Source organism: Ochotona curzoniae, unplaced genomic scaffold (assembly GCF_017591425.1).
Source record: "Ochotona curzoniae isolate NIBS_2020 unplaced genomic scaffold, NIBS_Ocur_1.0 scaffold_2683, whole genome shotgun sequence".
Taxonomy (NCBI): domain Eukaryota; kingdom Metazoa; phylum Chordata; class Mammalia; order Lagomorpha; family Ochotonidae; genus Ochotona; species Ochotona curzoniae.
The window spans coordinates 5,437,007-5,464,634 of NW_024467100.1; the positions used below are offsets into that span (position 1 = coordinate 5,437,007).

Genomic DNA, 27,628 nt, shown 5'->3' on the forward strand with positions numbered 1-27,628 from the left:
TGACACAGCAGATGGAAACTTACTGTCTCCCTTTCTCAAATAAATGCTTTTCAAAATTTACTTGGTCACCTTGTCTGGGTCCTTGGGTCTGCCAGTGTGTTGGTGCCAGGTCCATGAGCCCTGAGGGCAGGGAGTCTGGTGGGGTCCAGGTCTCCTGGTCCAGATCCTTGAGCCCACCTGTGTGGTGGGTGCTGGGTCTGGCAGGGCCAGGTCACCTGGTCTGGGCCCTTGAGTCTACCTGCAAGAACTGGTCCTCCTCAGTAGAAGAGATGGAGCAGTGGATGGCAGGTCCTGATGCACATGGAGGATATTATAGCCCACTGGGGCCTGTAGAGGACACCTGGTACCATAGCAGAGGAAGGAGAACAAAACAAATTGGACAACTACCCCAGCCAAACAATGACAGCAAAAATCTGGTTGAGTGGAAACTGTAAGGTTGACTATGCCAGCCAAAGGCCATTGGAATGGTTTCCTCATCCTTGGTTGGGTAAATTCCAAAGCACCTCACAACTATCAAAACCACTTGAAGGGTGCACTACATCGGGACCCTGGGTTGATATTGGAAGGCCTTTCCCCATTCCTAGGTACTACGGATTGGGAGGCTGGCCATGTTCAACCCCTTATCTCCTCCCTTCCCTCAGAAATAAAACGAAGTAGAAAATTTGGAAACAATGATCACACCCACTTTTCCCTACCCCCATCCTTCCCACCTTGATCAACTATTTAAACCTCTTCAAAAATCAAATTAGAGGAAAAAATAAAAATAAAAATGACTTGGGCTAGGGGCTGGTATGGTAGCACATGCTAACCCGCTGGCCTATGTCACCAGCATCACAAGAGGGAACAGGTTTGTGTCCCAGCTGCTCTACTTCACATCCAGCTCTCTGCTAGTGGCCTGGGAAAGCAGTGGAGGATCACCCAAGTTCTTGGGTCCTTGTACCTACAAGGCAAACCTGAAAAAAAAACAGCTTCTGGCTCCTGGCTTTGAACCAGCCCAGTTCTGGCAGTTGCTGCCATTTGGAGAGTGAACCAGAGGATGGAAGATCTCTGTTTCTCCTCTCTCTCTGTAAATCTACCTCTCAAATACAAATTAAAAAATCGAAAACAAACACACACACACACACACCTGCTGAGCCATGCTCCTGATTCACCCTGGGTTGTGCTTGCCCCAGTGTTTTCCCTCTTGGTGAGCATCCTGTTATCAGATGCTAAGCCAACGACTGCAGTACTGCTCTCCTAACACACATTTAATCATCAGCAAAAACCACCGACTCTACATTTCAGTGGCAGGCTTTCTTTATCTCTCATGCTCTCCATATCAAATGTACCTTTCAAATAAAACTTAATAAATCTTTAAAAACGTAAATGTTACAAAAAATCAGAATGGAAAAGTTACATCATAAATTTAGAACGTTTTATAAAGGTTAGAAAATTCTGACTTAGAGAATTTGAATTTAATCCCATAAGAATTCTTTTTCAGTGGTCAAATAGTACTATTACAGGCATCAATTAATTATAAGATGCTTTATCTATATTCCCTTCTTCCTCACTCCCCATCCTCAAATAAATGAAAGACATACACAAATCTGTTACAATAATACCTTCTCTCTAGGCTTTGCTATAAAAACAAACAAGATTTAGTGCCACATATTAACACATGCTCAAAAAAAATCAGTACAGTCTTCAGATCATGCAAAGACACTGAAGTGCTAACTAACATGTGATTCGTGTTTCTGAAACCAATAAACTGCTCAGAAAGGAACAGTTTGTCTTCTTGTAACAGGCAAGATCTTCTGTCATTCAAACAGCCTGTATGAAAGGAGCGTATTCTCAGGTATACAGCCCCCTTCACACACCAGTCATTCTAACGTCAAACTTTTACTTTGTATGACTGTGTTTTTAGTTACTTATGAGAACTAAAATAAGGTTCTTTTAAATTTTAGCCTTTAGGGAGACCCAAATCCTTCTGCAATCCTGATGACAGCCAAGGAGTCTGGGGAAGTCACCACCAGGGCCTAGACTGCTCGGGGAAAGGGCCAAAGGTGCCGAATCTGGGGATGGGTTGGGTAGAGCACCCATGGGTGTGTACATGAGCCAGACTGAATGCAGGATGTGCTGAGCTAGACTGCAGCACATGCCAACACATGCAAAACTCAGGGTGGGGGCAGGCCTTGGCTGGGTTATTGGGGCTTTCCCCAACTAGACTACAGCACCTACTGGTGTGCATAATGGCCGATTCTTGGCAGGCTGGGTTTGGCTAGGCTGCAGCACCTGTTGATTCGTATAAGAGATGGGGCTGGGGGATTGAACTGCCCAGGCAGCTGCATCCACTGGTATGTTCATTGACTAGTGCAGGTGACCCTGAACTAGCTGGTGCATACAAGAGTCAGGTCTGAAGTCACCCCTGGCAAAGTGTCTTGGGATATTCCCCAACTAGATCACTGGACTCAAATGCAGCCACAGGGAAAAATCATGATGTGTTGTTCAATCTTGGAGTACCCATATCGGGAACAGGCCTCCTCAGCTGCTGACGGAAATGTAATGGAAAGCATACACAGATGCACAAGGAGGACGTGACAGTCAATTCATCTAGGCTGGCAGTGGATGTCGAGCACCTCATCAGAGGATGGAATGATCAGGTTGGACAACTCTCCTGGCCGAGCCCTGCAGACAGTGTCTGGGTCTACGCATGCGCTAAGGCGAACTCTGTCAACCAACAGACCTTTGAAAGATTTTCTCAAGCCTCGAGCAAGGTAAGTGACAATGTGTCAGAACCATCAAAACCACTCAAGTTAAACCCACGGGATACTCCTCCCCACATCAGGGTCTCTAAGGCATTATCAAAGGACCATTCCCCAACCCCAGGGGCTGATGCAATTTGTCAGCAGGGAGTGGCTGACCCTTTCCCATCACTGAGATGCAGGAGAAAAAGAAAAAATAAATAAAAATAGAAACATTTATCCCACCCTCCTTCCTTCATATCTCAAACTTCCCCACCCTAATCAGAGCCCAACACGGGCATGTATCCCTCTCAACTATGTAAATAATATTAAAAATACAATTAAAATAGAAAAGAAGAAAGCTAAGGAAACTATTCCTAGAAAAGCCCACATATCAACAGCCACTAACCTTTCACCACACCTTCAAGGTTTTCATGAGTCCTTTACATTCGTACATTCATTTATAGAACATGGGAGAACTTTCAAGAAGTCTCCTATTTTTTTATATTGCAAATGTGGCAGTTTTGATATTATGCTGAGAGGGAAGGTATGTTTCCATCTGTTCTGTTGGTAAGGCCTGATGGATGGAGTACAATTTTGCCTGATTTTATCCATTTAATCTTCTGGTTTTTCTTTTCATCAACTACTGATGGACACACAACAGGGGGAAAAAAAAAGCTAGCAAAGTACCAGGAAATGCTAAAGTTACTGCAAATACACCCATAAAAGCAACTGTGACACTGGTGTTCATTTATGGCCCAGGCCTCATTAGCACCTTGTCCTACACAGTGCCAGTGAGCTAAGCAAGAAGAGAAAGCTGCACACGTTCTGTTTGTATCATGTGACACATTATCAGTATGAACACGATGATGACTATCCTAAGAGATCTCCATCTGCAAGGAGTCCCATGATATGCCAACTCTCCAATCTTGAATTTTAATCCTAACCTAAACTTCTTGTAGAATAACAAGCCTGGGACGCCCTCTAGTGGCTGAGGTACAGAACCACAAATTCATACCCAGTAGAAAGTCCACTTCAAGGTACCTAATGTCCAGCTCAACATCATCTATATTAAATCATGTGGCATCCTCAGAGATTGAGAACCTGGCTCTATTCTTTAATAAAACATACCTATTTTACCTGAAATAGATTTTATTACTTCTAATACTAACATTCCTTAAAAACACATTTGAGGGCCCAGCACTGTAGCTTAATGGCTAAAGTCCTTGCCTTGCATGCTCCAGGATCCCACTTAAGTGCCAGGTCATATCCCAGCTGCTCCATTTTCCTTCCCATCCAGCTCCCTGCCTGTGGCCTGAGAAAGCAGTCGAGGATGGCCCTATGCCTTGCGGCCCTGCACTCATGTGTGGAAGACCCAGAAGAGGCTCCTGGCTTCAGAATGGCTTAGCTTCAGCTGTAGCAGCCACTTGGGAAATGAACCAGCACATGGAAGATCTTTCTCTCTGTCTCTCTTTCTGTAAATATGACTTTCAATAAAAATAAATAAATCTTTAAAAAATAAATTTAAAAATCAGTAATAAAAACTGAATAGTATAGAATCAAGAATGCTTCCCAGATTTCCTACCTCATCACAGTCATATAAAAACAAAAGTCCAAAATGAGTGCTTTTATAACTCCATCTGTAAGATGAAAAGAAGCATCAGCTATAGCTGATCTGGAGGGCTACCTCCCAGTCAGGGCAGGAGCCACATAGCTACTATTCATCCCTGATATTCCCACAGAAAAGTCCTAACTATTCTAAACACTCAAAAATAACACCTGAATTAAAACAAGTCCTATGGCACAAGCCTTACTGCCCTCCTGATAAACACCACCTCATATCCACCAAGTACCTTTCGTGGGAGCAGGTTGTATGCTGATAATTGGTTGCTGCTTTGCCAGTGGCATAAGTGTTGGTAGTGTCTGGATAATGATGGTTTTTGCTGGAACACTGGAGTTGGTTTGAGTCTTGGGTGCTGCTGGAAGGATTAAAGGCTTGGGCTGAATTGAAGGTTTTGAATTCATCTGAATTTTTTTCTTTGGAGTCAGTCCATTTTCTAGAGAGAAAAATAAACCAACCACAAATCAATCTAAAATTAGTTAAGCAAGCTCTAGAAAATCTAGAAAACAGATCCTGTCTCACATTTTACCTGTACGTTATTCTCTGAGTAGCCATCCTTAATCAGAGTTCAGAAATAGCAACTCAAAATCCAGATGGACTAAGGAAAAATCTTTAATCTGGGATCTTCCTTTCTAGCCAAGCTGCTGTATTAGAAAGGGGACATAGGAACTGACCAATGATGACAGCTACAGCCACTCAATGAAGCCTGGAAATTAATGATGAAACTAACATTAAGCTAAATGGCCTTCACATACAACATCTTTAAGTTACATCTGAAAATCGCTCCACTTTACATTATCTCTTATAGGGCTGGCATTTTGGAGAAATAGGCTAACCAACAGCCTGCAACAATAGAATCTCATGTCAGAGTACTGGCTGAAGTCCCAGATACACTGCTTCCAATGCAGCTCCCTGCTAATGCACCTGGGAAAGCAGCGGAAAATGGCCCCACTGAACCCCTGTCATTCATATGACAGACCAGAATACAGTATCACAGTCTGACCCAACCCTGGCCAGGCTCAACTGTGGCCATTGAAACCATCGTGAAAGTGAACCAGTGATGGAAGATCTCTTTATCTCCCTTTTTCTGTCACTCTGCCTTTCAAATAAGTAAATATTTCCTTTTTTTTTTTTTTAGATTTATTTATTTTTATTAGAAAGCCAGATTTACAGAAAGGAGAGACAGAGATCTTGTGTCTGTTGATTCACACTCTAAGCAGCCACAACAGCTAGAGCTGACCAATCCAAAGCCTGGAGCCAGGAGCTTCGTCCATGTCACCCATGTGGGCGCAGGGTCTCAAGGCTTTGGGCCATCCTTGACTGCTTTCCTAGACCACAAGCAGGGAGCCGGATGGGAAGTGGGGCAGCTGGGACGCATGCAAGGGAAGGATTTAGCTACTAACCCATTGTGGTAGGCCCAAATAAAACTTTTCTTTAAAAAAATCTTCTACCCATAAAAACAACAACCAAAGAAAATTATTTCCCTTCCCTTTCTTCTTCACAGTGTTCACCCATAACACACACACACACACACACACACACACACACACACACACAAATAGGTCTACTAACTTAAAAAACAACAAGCTAGCCTAATAAATATAAACTTAATCCAGCATTTTCTTTTAAGAAATGGAACTCCAGGCCTGGCGGCATGGCCTAGCGGCTAAAGTCCTCGCCTTGAACACGCTCCGGGATCCCATATGGGCGCCAGTTCTAATCCCGGCAGCTCTACTTCCCATCCAGCTCCCTGCCTGAGGCCTGGGAAAGCAGTCGAAGATGGCCCAAAGCTTTGGGACCCTGCACCCGTGTGGGATACCCGGAAGAAGTTCCTGGATCCTGGCTTCAGATCGGCATAGCATCGGCCTTTGAGCTCACTTGGGGAGTGAATCATCAGATGGAAGATCTTCCTCTCTGTCTCTCCTCCTCTCTGTATATCTACCTTTCCAATAAAATAAATAAATCTTTAAAAAAAGAAATGGAACTCCAAGATCAGTCTCAAATAAAAATAATGTAAGTTATGAGATGCAGTAATACCAGTTTTAGTAGTAAGACCAATGACAGGCTTATCTTCCCTCAGTGGCTCTGCTGAGGAGGGACTGTGACCGCTTTCCCCATACAAGGACAGTGGAGACATCTGGGAACTAGAAGACAAATCCAACTCCTCCTGTAACAAAATACAGTACAAATGATTGCAGAAATTGCTTAGAAAGAGAAGACAGACACATATAAAAACAGAAAAATACTTTAAGGCAAAGTGCCATACAGTTGCATGAGAAACTATATATACCAAATGCTAAATGATTACAAATAATACCAAAATTTGGAACATAATATCTTCTACTAAAGATAATAGTCATTGATCTGCTTCCACATTCTCAACATTTCCTCCCACAGCCTTTATAGCTTGTTTGGTTCCCAAACACGCATCACTACACAGCTACAGTTAACATGTAGCATGTCAACATCTGTCCCCAATAATCTCTTTGACTCAATCTTAAAAGCATCTCAAAATCAAAATAAGCTTACTCTTTTTCTATTTATCAACACTGTCTCAAAAGTTCTAAAAGAAAAACAAACATGGACAATATGCATATAGCCTAGTAGTTAAGATAACTGTTAATGGTGGGTATTGTGATGCAGTGAGTTAAGCCACCACCTGGGATGCCCAAACCCTAAATCTGAATGCAAGGGGTAGAGCTCTTCCCTGCTTCCTAATAATGCACACTCCAGGAGGCAGGATATCATGAGTCAAGTACTTAGGTTCCTGCCTCTCTGTAGACAGAATTTCCAGTCCATGGCTCCATTTTGGCATTGCCCCAGCTATTGCAGGCATCTAAAGAGTGAACCAGTAAATGGAAGATGGATGAATGGATGGATGGATGAAAAGACAGAAAGATCTGCCTTTCAAATAAATAAAAATAAATACATAAATTTTTTTAAAAAGAGACTAATTCAGTCTTCCATGTCCCACATTGAGGAATCAGGATTTAATTCCCAGCTCCAGCTACTGGCTCTGGATTCCTGCTAATACAGAGAGTGGGAGACAGCAATGATGGCTCAAGTAGTTGGGCCTCTGGGACCCAGCTGGGAGACCTGGAGAACATTCTGGGCTCCCAGCTTCAACCCTGGTCCATCTCTGGGCAGCGTAGGCGAGTGGGAATTGAACCAGCACACAGGAGCTTTTTCTTTCTTTCTGCTTTCTCTCTCAAATAAGCAAACAAGACAAACACCTAAGTGAGGAGCGGCATTTAATGGATGAGTACAAAGAAATAACTGACAATATTCTCAAAAACTCTTCCATAGTCAGTAGATTTTGGATCTGTCTCATTTTGCTAGAATGAAAAAACTTAACAGGCTAAAATTAACTTATCTTCAGATGGAAAAAGATTGTATATATGATAATAGAATAGACATAACCTTCACTTCACATTAGCTTCAAAATAATCTACAAGATTATTAAAACACAATTTAAGAATGTGTATGTTGGCTTTCGGAGTGAAGTAGGGTCTCTTCCATCCAGAAGCCATAAATGAGGAAAAGCAAATCTGAACAACAACGAAAACATTTAACAAAGAAAAACAGTCATGAGCAAGATTAAAACATATACTGGAAGAAAACATCTGCCAAAAACAGCCAAAAACAACAGTTACCTCACCGAAAAGGTAATACAAATGGTAGCCAAAGACAAATTTCAACCTTTTATTCATCATAAAGAAAAAAATTTAAATGAGCTATAGACAACGAAGAAAAAGACACTCTTGGTCCTACTGGTGAGAGCAAGGACCACTTTATTCATTCTTCCCTAACAACTACTACGCATACAGCTGAGCGATGTGAACCTTATCAAGTGTTCGATATAATATGTATGTATCTGTAAGAAACCAAAGAATACAAGACAATGACATAAAAAAAGACTAATAGCTCCATGATCTTTGAGTTTTAAAACTGATAAATTTAATAAAATTCAAATACTTCTGATAACAACTCCAGAAAACAAGGAACAGAAGAATACTTCCTCTATATTTAAAAAAAAAAGATATGTATAATTATATAGCCAAAGACATGCCAGTTGTGAGACATTAAAAACATCACCATTAAAGTCAATAAAAGAAGCAGATACCTGCCTTTCCTGGAAGTCTAGCCAACATGATCATACTAGAAAATAAAGTGGAAGGAATAAACAGGGATGAGCATTTGGTGTTTGCCACTTAAGGCACCTGCATCCCGTATCACAGAGTGCCTGGATTGGAGCTCTGTCTCAGGATCCAATTCCAGACCTCTCATCAAGACTCCTGAGAGTCAACTGAAAGAACTGTGAGTATGAAAATGTATTAACAGTCAGAAAATATAATTTAGAAAGTAAATATTTCATTCACATTACCAATAATAATTTCAAAATACATAGTGATTTTCTACAAAATGTATATGAGCTGGGGAAGGTGTGGTGTGGCAAGTTGAGCCTGCCATCCCGTATGTGCCTGGGACCAGTCCCAGCTGCTCCACTTCCCATCCAGATCCCTGTTAAATATTAAATATTGAATAAATATTTTTAAAAGAAAGAACATAAATTCTATCTTTCAAATTATACATCAGGTAATATCAAATGTATCAGAAATCTTAATATTAAAATAAAACCTCATGATAAATGTATTAAGTCACTTAGAAAGTATTCTTTCCTGAATCACTTTTTCCCATCACTAAGGACTAATATCCTCAATACATAATAAAATACCTAGGAGATTGGAGGAGAATAAGGGCCAAAACTGTTCAACAGAAAAATGAACAAAAATGTACACAACTAGATGGAACAGAATAAAACTACCATCAACTCAGAGAGGTAGGCTGGTGAGAGTTCAAAGGGATAGCTGGGGATGATATTTACCAGGGGTACATCCTGGCATGAGGAGTCAGAGCAGGGTGACAAGGGCATGAGCCCACAGGACAGCCTAATGTAGGATGTTAGGGCCCAGTGGCAACCTGTTCAAAGACACAGGAACTAGTGTGTAGGGAGTCCCACTGGCCAAACCCAGGACAGAAGAGAACCAGAATAAGTAATAACAGTAATGGATTATGACCTACTGAGTGGGGCAGAAAACAGTGAGTCTACACTGATATTAACAAGTGAATAAACATAAAGTTTGAGAAAGAATAGGTTATTTTTACATAGTTTGAAAGCACCCCCTCAACTCCTCTGTCAGGATGCAGTCCCTGCTGGTGAGCATAAGAACCAAGGCTGGGAGCAGCCCAGACCAGGCCAGGTTATAGTATTTACCAGCATACATGAGTAAAGTCTGGGGACCGGCTGGGCTGAACCAGTTAGTTCATAGTACCCACTGGCAGATATGAGAACCGGGACAGGATGTGGGATACGCTGGGTTGGGGCACAACACCAGCCAATTCACATTAGGACTGGGACTAAAGGTGGACTAGGCTGGGCTAGGCTGCAGCACCAGCCAGCATGAGCTGGAAATGAGAGCAGTTCAGGCACAGCCAGGCTACAGCACCTATTGGCAAATGTTTAAATGAGATGGACCATGCCAGACTGAGCCACAGCTCCCACCAACACACATAACAGTCGGGGGAGAGAACTCAAGCCCGGTAGGGAGACAGCAGGGGCTCCCCTGTTGGGCCACTGTTCCTGCTGGTGAGCACGAGAGCTGGGACTAGGAGCAGAACAGGCTAGAAGGCAACAAAACCCACTGGTCTGCATGGCAGCTGGTTTAAGGGGAGAGCCAGGCTGGGCTCAATGACTGTATATACTGGTGTATGCATGAATCAGAGTAAGTGAGTAAGTGCAGGTTGGTTGGGCTTTGCTGCAACATCAGCTGGCAAGCTTCAGGACTGGGGGCAAGTCCTATCAGGCTAGACAACAATACCACCTGGAAAGTGCAAGATCCAGGGTTGGGAGGGGACTTAGTAGGGAAATGGGGGTGGGCCTGGCTGGACAGGCAGTGGTAGCTGCCAACAAAAATGTGGGCTGAATAGTGGGGTTGGTCGGGCTGATCCATGCTGCAGCACCCAAGGATGTGTACAACAGCCAAATGGAATTCAGGACAAACCAGACCAGTCTGCTGTACATACAGACATGTATAAGAACCGGGGCTGGGGGCAGGTCTGGTGGAGGTTATTAGGGGGCAGGGGGGTCACTCTGACTAGGCTGTAGTTCCCACTGGTGTGCATGAGAGCCAAGTGTATGGTGGGCAGTGTTGGTCTGGACTGCAGCATCTGTTGATTTGCATATGAGATGGGGGTGGGGGGGACAGTACTGACTGGGCAACTGCAATATAAGCTGATATGGATGACAAACTTAGATACCCATACTAGCCGGCACACACAGTAGTCAGGTCTGATGTAACCTCAGATGAGGTTTCTTTGTGGAATCAATCCCCAGCTAAAGCTGGTTTCACAACTCTAATCCAAAGAAAATCACAGGACCGGGCCCGGCGCGGTGGCGCAAGTGGTTAAGTCCTCGCCTTGCACGCCCGGGATCCCATATGGGCGCCGGTTCTAATCCCGGCAGCCCCGCTTCCCTTCCAGCTCCCTGCCTGTGGCCTGGGAAAGCAGTCGAGGACGGCCCAAGGCTTTGGGACCCTGCACCCGCGTGGGAGACCCGGAAGAGGCTCCTGGCTTCGGATCGGCATAGTATCGACCCGTTGCGCTCACTTGGGGAGTGAATCATCGGACGGAAGATCTTCCTCTCTGTATATCCGCCTTTCCAATAAAAAATAATAAAAATAAATCTAAAAAAAAAAAAAAAAAAAAGAAAATCACAGGACCTTTGGTTTGAACCATACAATTGTTTGACTAGTAATTTTGAACTAGTCCAAGTGTCAGAACTGAGCCTCCTTGGTTGCTGCAGCCTGTGCTGAGGACGGCATGCTCAGGTGCACATGGGAGACATGACAGTTCATTAAGGTCTGCCAAGGATATCTAGCATCAAGGCAGAGGATGGAGGGCAGAACAAATGGGACAACTCTCCTGCCCAAGCTCTGACAGCAAATACCTGGGTGAGGGGAGACTAAGGCAGAGCATGTCTGCCAACGGACCTTGGAAGGATTTCCTCAACCCTGGAGCAACAAAATCAACAATATCTCTGAACTATCGAAACCACTTGAGCAATACCCTCAGACATGTTCCAATCAGGGACCGTAGGATGACATCAAGTGGCCATCCACATCCTGGGGTACTGATACAGTTAGGCTGCTAGGAGCAGCCCTGTCCCCTTCTGCCCACCCTCCCTCCAGATACAGGAAGGAAAAAAAATTAGAAGCAATGGTCTCGTCCACTCTCCCCCATTCCTTGTCCCTTCCCGCCCTAATCAGTGGTCTACATGGGCAAACATAGATCTCAACTATGTAAACATCATCAAAAATAGAATAAATTTATTTACTAAAAGAAAGTACCTCCTCACATGCTTATTCTATGGCAAAGGAAGAAACAGCAACTTCATTGTAGAATAGCCTGGCAGACGCCATGTATCAAGTGGTCAGAATGAGTAACAGGACAAGCTGAAATCCTGTCACCTCAGCGAGTGACATGGGTGATTACATCACTCTACGACATCCCTGCTAGAAGACAAAACTGAATCTAACCCTGAAAACACATCAGAAAACCCCAGCATGGGAACAGTCTACAAAACAGCCAGCCTCTAATCCAAGAATGCCAAGGTCAGGAAAGTCAGAGAACAACGGAGAACTGAAGATGGAAGAGACAAGACAATCAAATACAGTGAATGACTCCCACCCGGGACCTTCGGCTGATCTGAGGGACAGCTCCAGCACATCGGGTGCACTTCACACTGGAACTGAAGATTAGATGCCAATCATGTATTAAGTCTGCTGTGCTTTGTACTGAACACCTCCTTGTGGTATATAAAGAATTGTCCTTGCTTATAGGAAAAAGACACTGAAGTATTTAAGAGGGAGAGGGCATAAACTAACTCTTAGCCAGATCAGGGTAAAACAAATTCTTTGTAATGTACTTGCAACATTTTCATAAATTTGATACTGTTCTAAACAAAAATATTTACAAAAATAAGAATAAAAATAAGCGAATTCTTTCACAACTCTGAGTGCCAGAAAAAAGAAACAGTGAAAATTCATTAATTCGGTTACAGAAAACAAGTAATACCTACGGGAAATAAACATCAGAAATAAAGCTAGAGGACAAATGACCAACTGGGAGGAGATGAAAATGCAGTTTAGAACACAAAGAACACAAAGTGCTAATAATCCCAATGCATAAAAAAAGGAGAAAGACCAAAGCAGTTTAATACAAAAAAAAAAAAAGATACAAACTGATAGTTGATTCTAAAAGATAAATGCACTTAACCCTTATTTGTGCAGATATTCAACTAAGAGTGAAATAAGTACCAAGTTAAATGCACTGTGGCATGCTGATTGGAAAGCAGGCTTTCATACAGGCTAGTGAGAATGTCAAATTGTGCAACTGCTATAGAAGGCCATTAGGTAACACCTTGCAAAACTACAAATGTGGTACTTCCAAAAGTTTGCAGTAAAATGGAATTGCAATATAAGTTCAATTTCACACGAAATACTAAGACACATGCATACAAGGGATCTTCAAAAAGTCAATCTTTCATGTGTTTTATGAAAAAGCTGTGTATAAATTTCAAAATGGTTTGTGTCAAAATGAATGTGTCTCTTTTGAATTCCATTTTCTCCACAAACTTTGGAATGCCCACATACTTACCCTGGCCCCAGCAATGCTACTTCTTAGAACACATTCCAATATATCTTGTAAACAGTATAAAATAATTTTTAAAAACAGATTATTTACCACAGCATTTGACTTTGAAAAACATACTGATGTTTTTCAGTAGGAAGATAGTCATATAAAGATGATCCTTTTATGAAAGCATAAGAAGGAATGAGTGGAATTATAGATCCTGAAATTAAACTCTCTCACTAAGCTTAAAAAAGAGATGCAGCACAGGGGACACAGCAGGCTATGTTTTATGTAATTAAGAAAGGAAAGGATGAGGAATAGAAACTGGGATTTCCTGAATACCTTACTATTTACTTTTTAAAAATTTATTTTTATTTATTTGAAAGCAGATTTACAGAAAGAGAGATTTCCCATCTACTGATTCACTCTCCAGTAGCCCCATTAGCCTTACTCACTAGCCTCGACAGCTAGGGCTGGGTCAAGCCAAAGCCAGGAGCCAGGAACTTCCTCTGGGTCGCCCACATGAATAAAGGGGCCCAAGGACCTGAGCCATCCCAGGAGCATCAGCAGGAAGCTGGACCGGAAGAGGAGCAGCTGAGACTCACATCCACACTCACATGGGATAAGGGCACTGCAGGTTGCAACTCAACGTGCTAGGCTGCAGTGCCAGCTCCCTTATTACTTATTTTTAACTTCAAAAGCAAACTATATTTTTAAAACTTAAATCAAGCCATGGGCATTTAGCCTGGCTGTTAAGCTGCCCAAGTTTTATATGGCGGTATCTGGGTCCAGTTCCCAGCTGCTGCTGCTGACTCCAGTTCCCACCAGTGTGCATCTTGGGAAGCAGAGGGATGCCTCAGTTAGGTGCCTGCCCCCACATGGGAGACATGGAATCAGTCCTGGCTACTGGTTCTGGCCCTGGTCCAACACAGGCCATTTTGAGCTTCTCCTCCCTCTCCCCTGCCCCCTTTCTGTCTGTCTCTCTGCTCTCAAATAAATAAAGAAATAAAATTGTGAAACCACAGATATTTCCAATAGTGTCAACAAGAGAAAAGTTTCACAAGAGAAGTAATTCTTGAACCAGAGCTAGAAGAATGAGTTTTCCAAGAGAAGAAAAACAACAACAACAAAAACCTGGGCTATGCGTGGTAGAAGACGATGTACAAAAGCCGAAGGCAGTAAGAGCAGAAACCTCACTGCTCTTGCTCCGTGCCGTGTTCAGAACAGCGTCAGCACAGGTTCCGACCGAGTGAAATGCACAGGAGCCTTCGAAGGCTCAAGCTAAGTCGAGCATGAAGGCGGGAGGCAAAGGGAAAGATCGGAATGCAGAGGAAACAGGCTCAGACCACAGAGGACTTGGTTCACTGCAACTGGAGTTTCATCCTTGCTCGAGTCGTAAAGTTACTAAAGGATTTAAGCAGACTGACACATCAATTCAGTGATTTTGAAAATTTTCCCTTTTAAGGTTTCTCTGCTAAGAAAGATTGGGAGGAGCCTCTACTGTGGCCCCAGGGGTTAAGACACTGCTTGAGACACTGGCAGGCATCCCACATCAGGACACCAGTTTGAATTCTACTAGCTCTTCTACTTCAAATCCAGTTCCCTGCTAATGTGCCTGGGAAGGCAGCAAAAGACGACCCAGGCTCTTGGACCCTGCCAAGCATGTGGGAGACCAGAATGGAATTGCTGGCTCCTGGCTTAGTCCTGGCCCAGGCCTGGCCACTGCGGTCATCACAGGAATGAACCACAGTATAGAAGCTGTCTTTGTTTCTCTCTTTCTCTAATTCTCTCTCTCTCGCTCGCTCTACTTTTCAGATAAACAAATAAATATTAGGAAAAATAGTTTGGGTAACTCAGAGGCAGAAAATACTCATTAAAAATCTATTTACTGGGTCCAGCGCAGTAGCCTAGCAACTAAAATCTTCACCAGGATCCCATTTGGGTGCCAGCTCTAACCCCGGTGGCTCCGCTTCCCAACCAACTCCCTGCTTGTGGCCTGGGAAAGCAGTCGAGGACGGCCCAAAGCCTTGGGACCCTAAACTGTCTGGGAAACCTATAAGAGGCTCCATCCAGCTCCTGGCTTCATTTGGCTCAGCTCCAGCCATTGCGGCCGCTTGGGGAGTTAATCAAAGATCTTCTTATCTATCTCTCCTCCTCTCTGTATATCTGACTTTGCAAAAAAAAAATAAATAAATTTTTTAAAAAATCTATTTAATAAATTAAGGTGAGATAATAGTGGTTTGACAGGAGTAGACAAGATAAATCCTAGAACTTATAAATGAACATAAATACCAGAATTTAGTAATTGGTTGATATCCAGCTTGCTGAAAAGAAGTTACCATACTTCAATTTACAGCAGCTATAATATACTAAAATATTACTTGGAATCTCTAATATTTTCTTTTCCCAATGCAAAAAGTACCTAAATCCAGCACTATCTCTTCCTGACCTTCGAACATTTGTCTGGATGAAGAGTACAACTATTTCGAAAGAGTTACCAGACTTCCCCAGCCGCAGGCCACAGCTTGGGCTGCCTTGTACCTAGGCAAGTATTACACTGCTGGGAGAAAAGCAGCCAAAAGCTGGCAGGCATTCTGGGCCTGGTTAATGTAACTCTGCATTAACTATATCAGTGTGCCAGCATAGCTGCCCATTCTGTTTTTCTATTTTTAAAAGATATATAGAGAAGGGGCAGAATACCCACTGTGCCACCCATGGGTACCCACCTTCCGTGAACACCCCACAGCCACTGCTGCCACAAGAGTGTGTGTGGCAGGGGGACATGCATTGCTGGGGGCTGGGGCCACTGAGGACTTGATGCACATAAAATGACTTCTGGGGGCATCTATGAACTGAGCCACTGCAACCACAGGTAATTGAGGGAGCTGAGGTAGGGATGACCATAAGGGCCTCATCAGGTCAGACCAAAGCATCCGTATACACACAGGAGCTGAAGCTGTAAGCGCACTGGGCCAGAGTAGATTATAGCACCCACAGCCATCACAACAGTCATGTTTTGGAAAGAGCATGACTTGGATTCTTTGAGGTTACCCCAACTAGGCCACAGTACCCTCTAGCAAGTGTCAGGGCTGGGGGTGGGCCAAACTATGCTGGGCCACAGCACCCACCAGGAACCATGAGAATCAGGGCTGGGAACAAGCCTGGTAGAGGATCTTTGGAGACACCTATGATATGACAAAGGACATGTTGGAGCACACAAAAGCCAGAGCTCAGGCAGGCCAGGCCAGGCTAGGCTGCTGCAACTGTGGGCAAATATGAGAGCCAACCCGCGGGGGAGGGCAGACCTGAAAGGGGCATCAAGGGTCTCGCTGGCTAGGCTGCAGCAACCACCACTACAAGATGTTGGGTTTGGTTAGGGCTGGGCCAGGCCACATCACCCACTGTGATGTGCAAGAGCTGAGTTTGAGGCAGGCTGGGCCAGGTTACAGCACCCCCACTGGTTCACACAGGAACCAAGGCAGGGGAATGGCTGGTATGGGATGGGCTACAGTACCCACTGGCAGGTGCTGGATCTGGGTACAAGCCTTGTTGCGTTTCTGAAAGATCACCCTGACTAAGCCACAGCAACCACTGATTCATGTTAGCCAGGGTTTGGTGGGAGCTGACCAGGCTAGGATGCAATATCTACTGGTGAACATGGGAGTTGAGTTAGGAGGTAGGGTTGGTAGAGATCTTCAGGGGTCTTCCCAAAAAGGCTACAGCACCCATTGGTGTAAGTAAGAGCTGAATCTGGAATTGGGTTAGGCCAAGCCACAGCACCCACCAGTGCACACAATAGCCAGGTCTAGGGGCAGGCCAGCTTGGACTAGGCTGCAGCACTGACAGGCATGTATGAGCTGCAGCTATGGACAGGCTGGGCAAGACTGGGCTAAGCCACAGCACCTACTGGAAAACACGAGACCAGGTCAGGGGGCAGGCATGGAAAGGGATCTTGGGGGGTCTCCAGGGTCTCCTCATCTATGCCACAGCACCTGCTGGAACAAGAAATGCTGGGTCTTGGGGGTGAGTCTGGGGTTCTCCTGACCAGGCCACAGAGCCCACAGGTGCATGTGAGCCAGATTTGGGGACCTACCCAGTAGGGGCTCTTAGGAATCAGCCCAACAGGCCCATTTCACTCGATTCCCCACATCAGGGAACACTACATGAACACCTGATCTGGCCTCAAAACACATGGTACAGGACTGCGCATCCCAGTTGCTGACTCTGTATAAGGAAAGAACATCATACTGGGGTGCACACAAAAGACAGGACAGCCAGCTTCTCTGATTCAACAGAGGACCTCGAGTACCCCACCAAAAAAAAAAACTGAAAGAACAGGTTGAATAATACTACAGGTCAAATTTGCCACGAAGAATCTAACGCTATAGCCATACTCAAACACAAGGCAGCTGACAGGTATGGGGAGGTGGGTACCTCATAGCTGGTACTACAAAGCCAACACCATCTCACAACAATTGAGATGATTCAAGTAACACCCTCAGGACATTCTTCTCCCCTCCAGGATCCCTGGGATGAAACCACGGGACCATCTCTGTCCCTCACGCTGAAGTGATCTGGCAGTAAGCAGTGGCGCAACATCCCCTCCTCCTTCCCAACCCCCACAGCCAGAGGAGACAGGCTCTTTGCCCTCACCCACTTTCCCCTTCCCATCCCACCCAGAGACCTGCATGGGTCTGCAGTGACTCTCACCTATGTAACAAACATTTCAAAATAAATCAATTTAAAAAAAACAATTACCAGACTTTTGTAAAAATCTTATCCTATTCAAAAGGTAGTGAGTGCTTAGCATTCCTCAGCTAAGGAAATGATTCTATGTCTTATGGCTAAGGAATCACAAAAACTTATCATCTTTCATCCCTGAAGAACATATATTCTAATAGGGAGGAGACGGGAAGACTGGAGAAAAAAGAAAACAACAACAAAAGATGCTAGCAAAAATCAAACAATGAAATTGTAGAGGCACAAACATAGGGGAAAGAGGGCAAATACAAAAACGCTGACCAAGTGCTAGCTTTGACAAGGTCTTTCCCTGAACCTATTTTCTCTAGATTAATTGAGAAAAATGCTAAGAGTAGCACTTATTCATTATTAACTACGCCACCCAGGTTCACGTGTGACAGACAACATTTTAATCAAAATCAGTGTAAAAGATGGGCTACTTACAGGAACATGCTGGGTTGAAGAGTAAGAGTCCACTGACCGAGGAGATGAACCTGAAGAATTTGAGGAGGCTGGAGAAAATGGCTGGGCTTCTGTTTTAATATCCTTAACTGAAAAATATGGAGTAAAGATTTTTCCCATGGACAATAAGAACCCCGAAAACAATAAATGGAAAAGAAAGTAAAATCCACTCTTAAAAATCAATCAAATGTGTGGATGCTAAGGTCACCAACATGTACCATTAAGCAAAAATGCAGGAAAACAATGTGTCTAGTGGCTTCAATCTGCGCAAATTATACGTGTGTGAATACAAATATACACAATTCTCCACAAAGAAAGAGAAACTACCAACTGCTGTCTTTGAGCAGAAACTATTGGCTCAATAGCAGCAACAGAGACCATCCAATCACACAGACCCTTGCGCATAGAAAACATGACACCATGGGCAAAATTTCACACGCTCACACAAATCAGTGTTCAAAAATTACAAGCAATAAGGAAGAATTATTTTGAAAATCACTTTTGACAATAAAATGAAAACTCCCAAAGGTGCTCATAGCTTTTGAACTATTGGTTTACTATGGGCCAGTGTTTCTTCTTTTTTTTTCTAAAGATTTATTTTATTTTTATTAGAAACTCATATATAGAGAGAGAGGAGGAGGAGAGACAGAGAGGAAGACTTTGTCTGTTGATTCAGTCCCCAAGCAGCTGCAATGGCCAGAACTTAGCCAATCTGAAGCCAGGAGCCCAGAGCCTCTTTTAGGTCTCCCACACGGTGGGTCAGGGTCCCAAGGCTTTGGGCCATCCTCAACTGCTTTCCCAGGCCACAAGCAGGGAGCTGGATGGGAAACAGGGCTGCCAGGATTAGAACCGGTGCCTATATGTGATCCCAGTGCGTGCAAGGTGAGGACTTTAACCACTAGGTTACTGTGCTGGGCCCAGAAATGTTTATACTCAAAATAGAACAGGGGTGACAGACTATATGCTCCAAAGTTAACCATAAAATATCTGTCATTGTTCATGATCTTTAGTAATGAGATCTTGACTGTTTCCACAAAGCAGTAGAGTTAATTTCCTCTCCTTAAATTTAGGTGAGCTTCTGTCTCCTTTGACCCACAGAATATGGAAATAACACTAGGAGAATGCTAAAGCTGGAAACATCAGCTCCATCTTGTGTGCTGGAACACTCACCCCAGGAGCATCTGAAGTCTGACTGTGCTATGAGGAAGCCACACTGCAGGGACAGTCCTGTGCAGGCTCCCCAGTCAACAGTTCTAGTGTTAAGTCAACCAAGTCCAGGTACCAGACACGTGAGTGGAGAAAACCACAAGGCGATTCTAGCCCACAAATGCCATGTATTACTCCAGAGTACAGTACGAAACAGAGATAAACCATTGGACATTCAGTTCAATTCCTGACCCATAGATTCCAGGAACCTAATAAAATGGTTGCTACTTTAAATCACAAAGATATAGGGTAGCTGATGACACAGGTAGCATTGAGAACACGGATCCTGGGTATCCCATACTTTATCAGGGAAGACGGACATAGAGCAAAATACATACACACATAAACTGAAGGAGAATAAGTGCAAGGGCGACCAGCTCCTACTTGCAGTGCCAGAATAAGATATGGGTTCTAGTTGGAGCTCCACATGCTCCACTGCCAATCCAACTTCTTTGTTAATGGCCTGGGAAAGCAGTGGAGGATGGCCCAAGTCCTAGGGGTTGTCCACCCATGTGAGCAATCCAGAAGAAGCTCCAGGATCCTGTCTTTCAACTGGCCCAGCCCCAGCCACTGTGGCGGTTTGGGCAATGACCCAACAGATGGAAGATCTCTTAATTAGCTAGTTGTCCCTCCTCCTCTCTCTGTGACTCCTCTTTTCAAATACAAATAAATAAATCTTTAAAAAAAAAAAAAGTGCGACCATAGGTAGGAGTGTATAGACAGTGAAATGTACAGTTATCCATCTCTCAGTTGCAAGTCCCTCTTTACAGTCTGGGATGCAAATTATTAATATATTTCTCAGCTGCCATTCTTTTATGTCCTGTCAGTGGGAGACACTAGAAGGATGCCAGAAGGTAACTAAAAGATGTCTTCATTATCCTATCAGCTTTACCACCGCAGTGGCAAAATGCTCCAGGTACCTTCTTCCTCACTCCCAACTCCCACCTCAGCAACCCCCTGAGAAAGTGACCAGCATCAGCCAGGCAGTACCCCTTCAGAAGCACAGTCATCAAATACACAAGACCCCTTTACCAAGTTTTAGGGGCTAACACTCAGTCTTTTCCTTTGGGTTCCCTAAGCCCTATTTGATTTTCAGATAGTTTAATCTCTTACCAAGGTATTATTCACAATTCAAAATCAAAATACCTGTTTCTCACCTTACTTTTTCATCATACTACTAAAGCATAATTACGAAGTTCTTTATAACTATTTCGGTCACAAAGTTATTTGTTCTTTGCTGTACCTGTACTACTTTAAGCCCACCCTGAATAGTATAACCCATATAATATTGAATCTTACCAAACTACAAAATAAAATGAATTTGTTTAAAGATTTTTCAAAAGAAATATGTAATTACCTGTACAGAGTTGGCTGTTGGTGTTCCAAACATCTGACTCCCAAGGCATTAAGTCCAAATCAAAATCAAGATGATCAAAATTGCTTTCCTGTGTTTTAAATTAGCAAAATAATATTAAAAGAACAAAATCTGTACACTTTACCATAAATAATACAACTTCTTTTATTCAATACTGTTAATTCATTTCAATTCAAGTCAAGTGGCTCATCTCAAGAATACAAGAACACATTGGAGTGCCTGGAAATTAATCAACTCAGTTATTTGAAACACAGTGATGACTAGGAAGGAGGTAAAGTATTCAGTATCTAGAAGATTCTTTGGCTTCATTCTTTTCTCTGGGAACATACTATCATGGGAAACAAAAGATGTCCTGTTTGTCATAGGAAGATGCAGCAAAAAATTGTTTCCCATTTTCACTAAGGAAAATAAGCCAAAGATGGGTCAAAGCAATTAGCTGTCCACAATGTCACTTCTGGGTATAATGAAAAAAATGGAAATATACACATACACACACAAAAAAAAAATTCATAGGAATCATAAAGTGAATAACTACCACAAGCTAATTTTCTTCTTTTTTCTCTTTTAAAATTTCCTAATCCTAGAAGATAAAAATAATTTTCTCAAACTGGGGTCAACAAACCTCTCAGAAGAGCTCTACTATTCTTTTTTTTTTTCCTAATTTAGGCATGAATTTGCTTAAACACAAGCATCTTCTGGATTGTCTGGATAAGCACATTACACTATATGCATAAAACATGAACTTCCACATGACTTCAGGGCTTAGTCAGCCAGCCAACAGAAAAGCCTATCTAATCAACAAGTCATAATCTAAAGCTGAACCATCTCATGCAGCTAAATAGAACCACTAAATTATGTGCTGTTTTTTTTTTTTTAATGCGTCATGTGCTTTAGTCACTTCCACTGATTTACAGTCCAACTGCTAAAGCATTGTTTGGCAAATGTCTGAAAGGCAATAAGCAATAATTGTATATATTTTACGGTGTAGGGTTCTAGGTTTGGCTTTGGTTTTAGTTTAACCTGATTTTGTAAATTTGGGATGCATAGAAACAGAGAAGGAAAACAGGAGGAGAGACATTTTCTATCTACCAGTCTGTTCCTCAAATGCCTTCAGCAGCCAGAGCCTGGCCTGGACAGAGCCAGGAACCAGGAGTTCTAGCCATACCTCCCACACAGTGGCAGAAACCCAACACTGGGCTATCATCTGCTTCCTCCCAAGGGCACTGGTAGAAAGACAGATGGCAAGTAGAGGTGGGACTTGACTCCAGGTCTGCAATATGAGATATTCCTATACCACAAAATCTGGCCCCTAGCATTATATGTTTTATATTTAAATGAGTAACAGCTTAAAATTGTTAATACTCAACTTTATCAATAAATTGCTATGTTCTCTTGAATTATTTCCCTAGGAATATAGTGCCTCATCTATCAAAAATTAGACAAAGTAATAATTCTGCATGACAAACAACTTCATCTGTACCAATTAAGGGGGAAAAAAATCCAAAATAATTTTGAGGAGTCAAGGTGTCACAATAATAGCTTTTACATACATCTTCAACCAACTAAAGGCAAAAAGCAAGGATTACATGATTTTCGGAGCTTCCTATAGTAAGAATCCACAGTTTCAAGAAAGAAATTTAAGTTCTACTCAACTAGGCCCATGCATACTCCCCTTCACATCACATCAGTTCCCTTAGATAGCAAAGCAGCAATAAATTCCAGAAAGTAGACAGACAAGTGACTTTTCCAATTCCATTCACTCCCTAAGACCAAAAGTGAACTTACAATTCAAGTTTTCTGGCTGGCATTATTGCACACAACAGGTTAAACCACCATCGGAGACCCCAATATCCCATATCAGGTTGTTGCTTCGGGTCCCAGATGGCCCGCTTCTGTTCCAGCTCCCTGCTGACGCCCTGGAGAGAGCAGCCCAACTACCTGGGCCCCTGCCACCTGCTCTTGCTGACATTTAATTTTAGACTGGCCCAAGACCAGCCATTGCAATCATTTGGGGAATGAGCCAAACGACAGAGGATCTCTTTTCATCTTTTTCTTTATGATTGTGCCTTTCAAATAAATAAAAGAAACATATATTTTAAAAAAGGATCCAACTCTCCCCAAATATCAAGGCAATGTCTATTGCCCTTCATTTGTTTATTGGCTACAAAATGGCTACTTACTTTCAGATTTAAGTTATTTAAATTCACATTGCTTGCTTAAACCTGTTGTCCTAAAACCTTCTTGCAAGAGTTAGAGCAGAAATGAAATACCATTCAGTATCTCTGCACGAGCAGTTACTTACGTAAGTTTCACTGGCTGCATCCAATTGCAGCTCATCAGTGTCGGTGAGATAACCAAGTTCAGCAAACAGGGCAGAGTCTTTGGACAAAATAAAAGAATACACATGGTCAATTCAATGACAAAGACAGGCAGCTCTGTATTCCTATGCAGGTCCTATTACGACTTCTCATTAGCCATTAATATTATTGAAGAACTGCAGCAACGTGAATGACAAGCAATTCAGCTGATTTCTAACGTCAATTTCCACATAAATTTTGTGTTGTGAACAAAATCTACTAGGGATTTAAAAAGGTTTTATATCACATGTCATGCTAGAAGCAGCGATACTAACGTTCTGGAACATAACTAACAAAAATTGTGATAAGACCTCTGGGCTCAGCATGAAGAAACACGTGGTTGATCAGCAATGGCAACAGGAGAGCACTACAGACACTGTGCTGGCCATCCATGCCTTGAAGGGTACAGCCAATTTTCATCTAGACAGTAAAGGGCTCACTCACCTGAACCATTAAACTCATTTCAGCAAATTCAGCTGTATTCCAATTTCTTAAGAGGGTTTCATTATAAAGAAAAACCATGGATACAATACTTCTTTTTTTTTTTTTAAAGATTTATTTTTATTATTTTTTGATTGGAAAGGCGGATATACAGAGAGGAGAGACAGAGAGGAAGATCTTCCGTCCGATGATTCACTCCCCAAGTGAGCGCAACGGGTCGATACTATGCCGATCCGAAGCCAGGAGCCTCTTCCGGGTCTCCCACGCGGGTGCAGGGTCCCAAAGCTTTGGGCCGTCCTCGACTGCTTTCCCAGGCCACAGGCAGGGAGCTGGAAGGGAAGCGGGGCTGCCGGGATTAGAACCGGCGCCCATATGGGATCCCGGGAGTGTTAGGCGAGGACCTTAACCACTTGCGCCACCGCGCCGGGCCCGGATACAATACTTCTTATGAAACAAAACTGAAAACGTTTTGGTAGAAAAAGGTTAAGGTGAGAGGCCAGTGCTGTGGCATAGTAGGTAAAGCTGTCAGCGACACCGGTATCTCCAAGCACACTGGTTCAAGTCCTTGCTGCTCTGCTTCTGATCCAGCTCCCTGCAAATGCGCCTGGGAAAGCAGTGGAGATGGCTCAAGTGCTTGGGCTGCTGCACCTACTCGGGAGACCCAGAAGAAGCTCCTGGCTTAGGAATGGTTCAGCCCTGGTCTTTGCAGCCATTTGGGGAGTGAACCAGCGATAAAAGCTCTGCCTCTCTTCTCTGTGTAAAATTCTGCCTTTCAAATAAACAAATAAATCTTCCTTTTAAAAAATAAATCTTAAAACAAAACAACAAAAAAAGGTGCTGACAAGATCCATCAAGGCTGACTAACGCGCCATCTTTAGTTTTGATTTTCTCTAACACTTTTTCAGAATATCAAGCACTTTGAAGAGTTTTCCACAATCTAGTTCCTCCTTGGTACACTTTTTCATCACACCACTGAAACTGCTCTGGTGACTTCCTCATGTGCAAGTTTAGGAACTACACTGCCACCACACAGCCAAAAACTGCTTATGTATTAATAATGAAAGATTATTCATACAGTTCTCAGGAAGCACTACCTTAAACTCAGCTGCAGAGCTGAAGTATAATCCAATCAATGACTGTGACTGTGGCCCGTATCTGCTGGCTGCAACACCTTGAGAGGTCTCTGTGGCTCTCAGTTCTTTGTTCTTGTACTTTCTGGAACCTGCTCCAGTCAAGAGCCCCTCTTCAGCCGCACACCAATTATTAATGTCACCAAAGATAAATCCGCAGCCCTCCTCTTATTTATCCATCAGGAGCATTGGAAACAGTTGATTCTTTTATATTGACTGCAGCATTTCTTCATTTGGCTTCCAAAATATTACTCTCACCTGGTTTTCCTCCTGCCTCCTGACTCCATTTTGATGGTTCCTCCTCCATCTCCTTAACATGATGACACTGTTCCTGCGCTCAGTATAAACTTTTCTATCTGCTCAATTCCCTTTGCAATCTCAGCTGAGTATACAGCTTTAAATAGCATCTAAATGCCAAGGCTTCCTAAATATACATCTCTAGCCCACGCGTCAAGATGAACATGATATACTCAGAATGGTGAGTGCTGACATCACAAACAGGACACATCCCAAACTGGGCTCTTCATCACCCCCCAGTAAAACTCCTATTGCTAAGTCCTCATCTCGGTTAATGATCAATTCTCCCAACTGCTGGGGCCCAAAACTCCTGGAATCATTGTTTATGTCTCTTCCTCACTCTCCCTTTTCAATTCACCAGCAAATTTTATCAGCTCTGTCTTCCAAATACGAAACCACCAAATGTGGCTTCCTACCTCTTTTCTCACATTTTCTTCTCTTCCTGTCTCCACTTCCCTCTCCTTCCCTCCCCTCCCCTCTCATGTCATTTCCTTTCCAATCCAACACAGAGATGTCAGCCTGCAAGGAAAACAGCAGTGAGCGAGATCTAAGTTTTGGGCATAGTTATCTGCAGCAATGTACCTAGAATCTAAGGAAACGGGCTGTTTGGACAACAGGTTGTCCAGTTAGAGGTGGCAGCAAGGTCCAGTCCTGACAGGACAGGAACAGTGGGAGGAGGAACTCAGTGGCAGATAGAGTAGTAGCCACTCAGAGTCGTTAGGAGAATGATTACAGTGAACAACCACGTTGATCCATCAAATGATTAAATATATCAAACAAATTAGTCAGATTTCTCATCCTCTAAGAAAGGACTGGAAAACATGGAATGAGGGGAAACAGTTTGTAGCCTGGCTGACCTACTTCCTTTCCAGCTCTCTGCTTGAGGCCTGAGAAAGCAGGAGAGGACAGCCCAAGTACTTGAAACCCTGTACCCACAGGGGAGACACAGAAGCTCCTTGCTGCTGGCTTCCAATCAGCTCAACTCCAAAGGTCCACTTGAGGAGTGAACAAGCAGATGGAAGAACTTCCTCCCTGTGTCTCCTTCTCTCAGTAAATCTGACATTCAAATAAAATAAATAAATCTTTTTAAAAAGAAGAAGAAACTTGAAGAGGTGGAGTGTTGAACCAGGAACTGAGCTACACAGACCATGATGCAAGTCTAATATAAGAACCTACATCTGAAACTCGCTGGAGGGAGTGGCACAAGTGACTGCAAACAAAGAACTGTGTACCAACCATAATAAGTAAAATTGAACTACAGACCTGTGAGTGACACAGCTTGGAAACCTGCCCCAAGGAGAAGGATCTGATAACTAGAAGTGCAATGACCAAAGAGCAAAAGAAGAGACAGAGGCACAATGAATATTATTGAAGACTCCCCTGAAAAGGAGCAAAAGCCTTTGTCAACCTCAGCGTTAACAGAGGAATACATCAAGAAAATGGGAGATACAGAATTCAAAACACTTTTTATAAAGCTTCTTATCAACAACGAGAAACACTTAAACAGGCATTCAAGGAATTTAAGGAATATGTCACCATGGAAATGAATCAAATGAAAGCTGATATATCAGAAATGAAGAATATAGTGGAGCAAATTAAAAGTACAGTGGAAACTCTTCAAAAAAGAATGAAGGAGGCAGAAGAAAGAATTTCAGAATTGGAAAATATTTCTTGTCACCAGGGGGAAACAAACCAAAAAGTTGGAAGCAGAACTGGGTCAAGCCAAAACAATTATTCAAGAATTGAAAGACGCTATCAAAAGGCAAAATACAAGATTTATGGGAGAACCAGAAGGTGCAAAAAGAGAAACTGGATTTACAAATGTATTTAATGAAATAATAAGGGAAAATTTCCCTAATCTGGAGAAAGAATTGGGAAACAACATCCAGGAGGGGCTGACCAAAGAACTCCCAGCAGAGTTGACCAAAAGCCATCTTCACCAAGACACATGATAATCAAGTTCTCTTCAATCGAACATAAGGAAAAAATCCTTAAATGCGCTTGTGGGGAAAAAAAAAAATCAATTGACGTATAAAGGTATCACAATTAAACTTACCAAAGACCTCTCACAGGAAACTCTACAGGTCGGGAGAGAATGGAGTGACATATTCCAGATTCTAAAAGCAAAAAATTGTTGGCCCACGATAATGTTCTTAGCAAAACTTTCCTTTGCTTTGAAAACGAAATTCTTGCACAAAAAAAGAAAAATTAAAAGAATATGCCTCTTGCCTCTTTCAAACCTGCCCTACAAAGGATACTTGAAGATGTTCTCTTGACAAAGCAGAGGCAAATATGAAGAACACCCCAATAAAATGACAACAGAAGACTAAATCAATGAACAACCCATTGCTAAAATGACTGAACCAAATTAACACCTATTTGTAATAACCCTGAATGTAAACAGCTTAAATTCATCAATCAGATGTCATAGATTAGTAGGCTAGATTAACAAAAACAAAATGCATTTATTTGTTGCCTACAGGAGATACATCTGACTAACAAAGATGAGCAGAAACTATATCTCATGGATTTTGATGTTTTTAGCTTCATTTCTTCAAAACATGTTTTTTCTCACTAAATTCCTTAAT

The 27,628-nt window shown here is 42.8% G+C and overlaps 1 protein-coding gene across 1 annotated transcript in view; it reads right to left on the reverse strand.

Moving 5' to 3' along the window:
• ATF6 (activating transcription factor 6) overlaps window positions 1-27,628 on the reverse strand; it is a 180,196-nt gene that overhangs the window by 142,871 nt on the left and 9,697 nt on the right. Inside the window, exons 3-7 of the mRNA XM_041003267.1 lie at window positions 23,118-23,194; window positions 20,798-20,885; window positions 18,217-18,323; window positions 6,379-6,508; window positions 4,574-4,777 (exon numbers count right to left, since the gene is read on the reverse strand). Of these exons, the coding sequence (XP_040859201.1) occupies window positions 4,574-4,777; window positions 6,379-6,508; window positions 18,217-18,323; window positions 20,798-20,885; window positions 23,118-23,194 (606 nt within the window). The remainder of the gene's footprint in view (window positions 1-4,573; window positions 4,778-6,378; window positions 6,509-18,216; window positions 18,324-20,797; window positions 20,886-23,117; window positions 23,195-27,628) is intronic.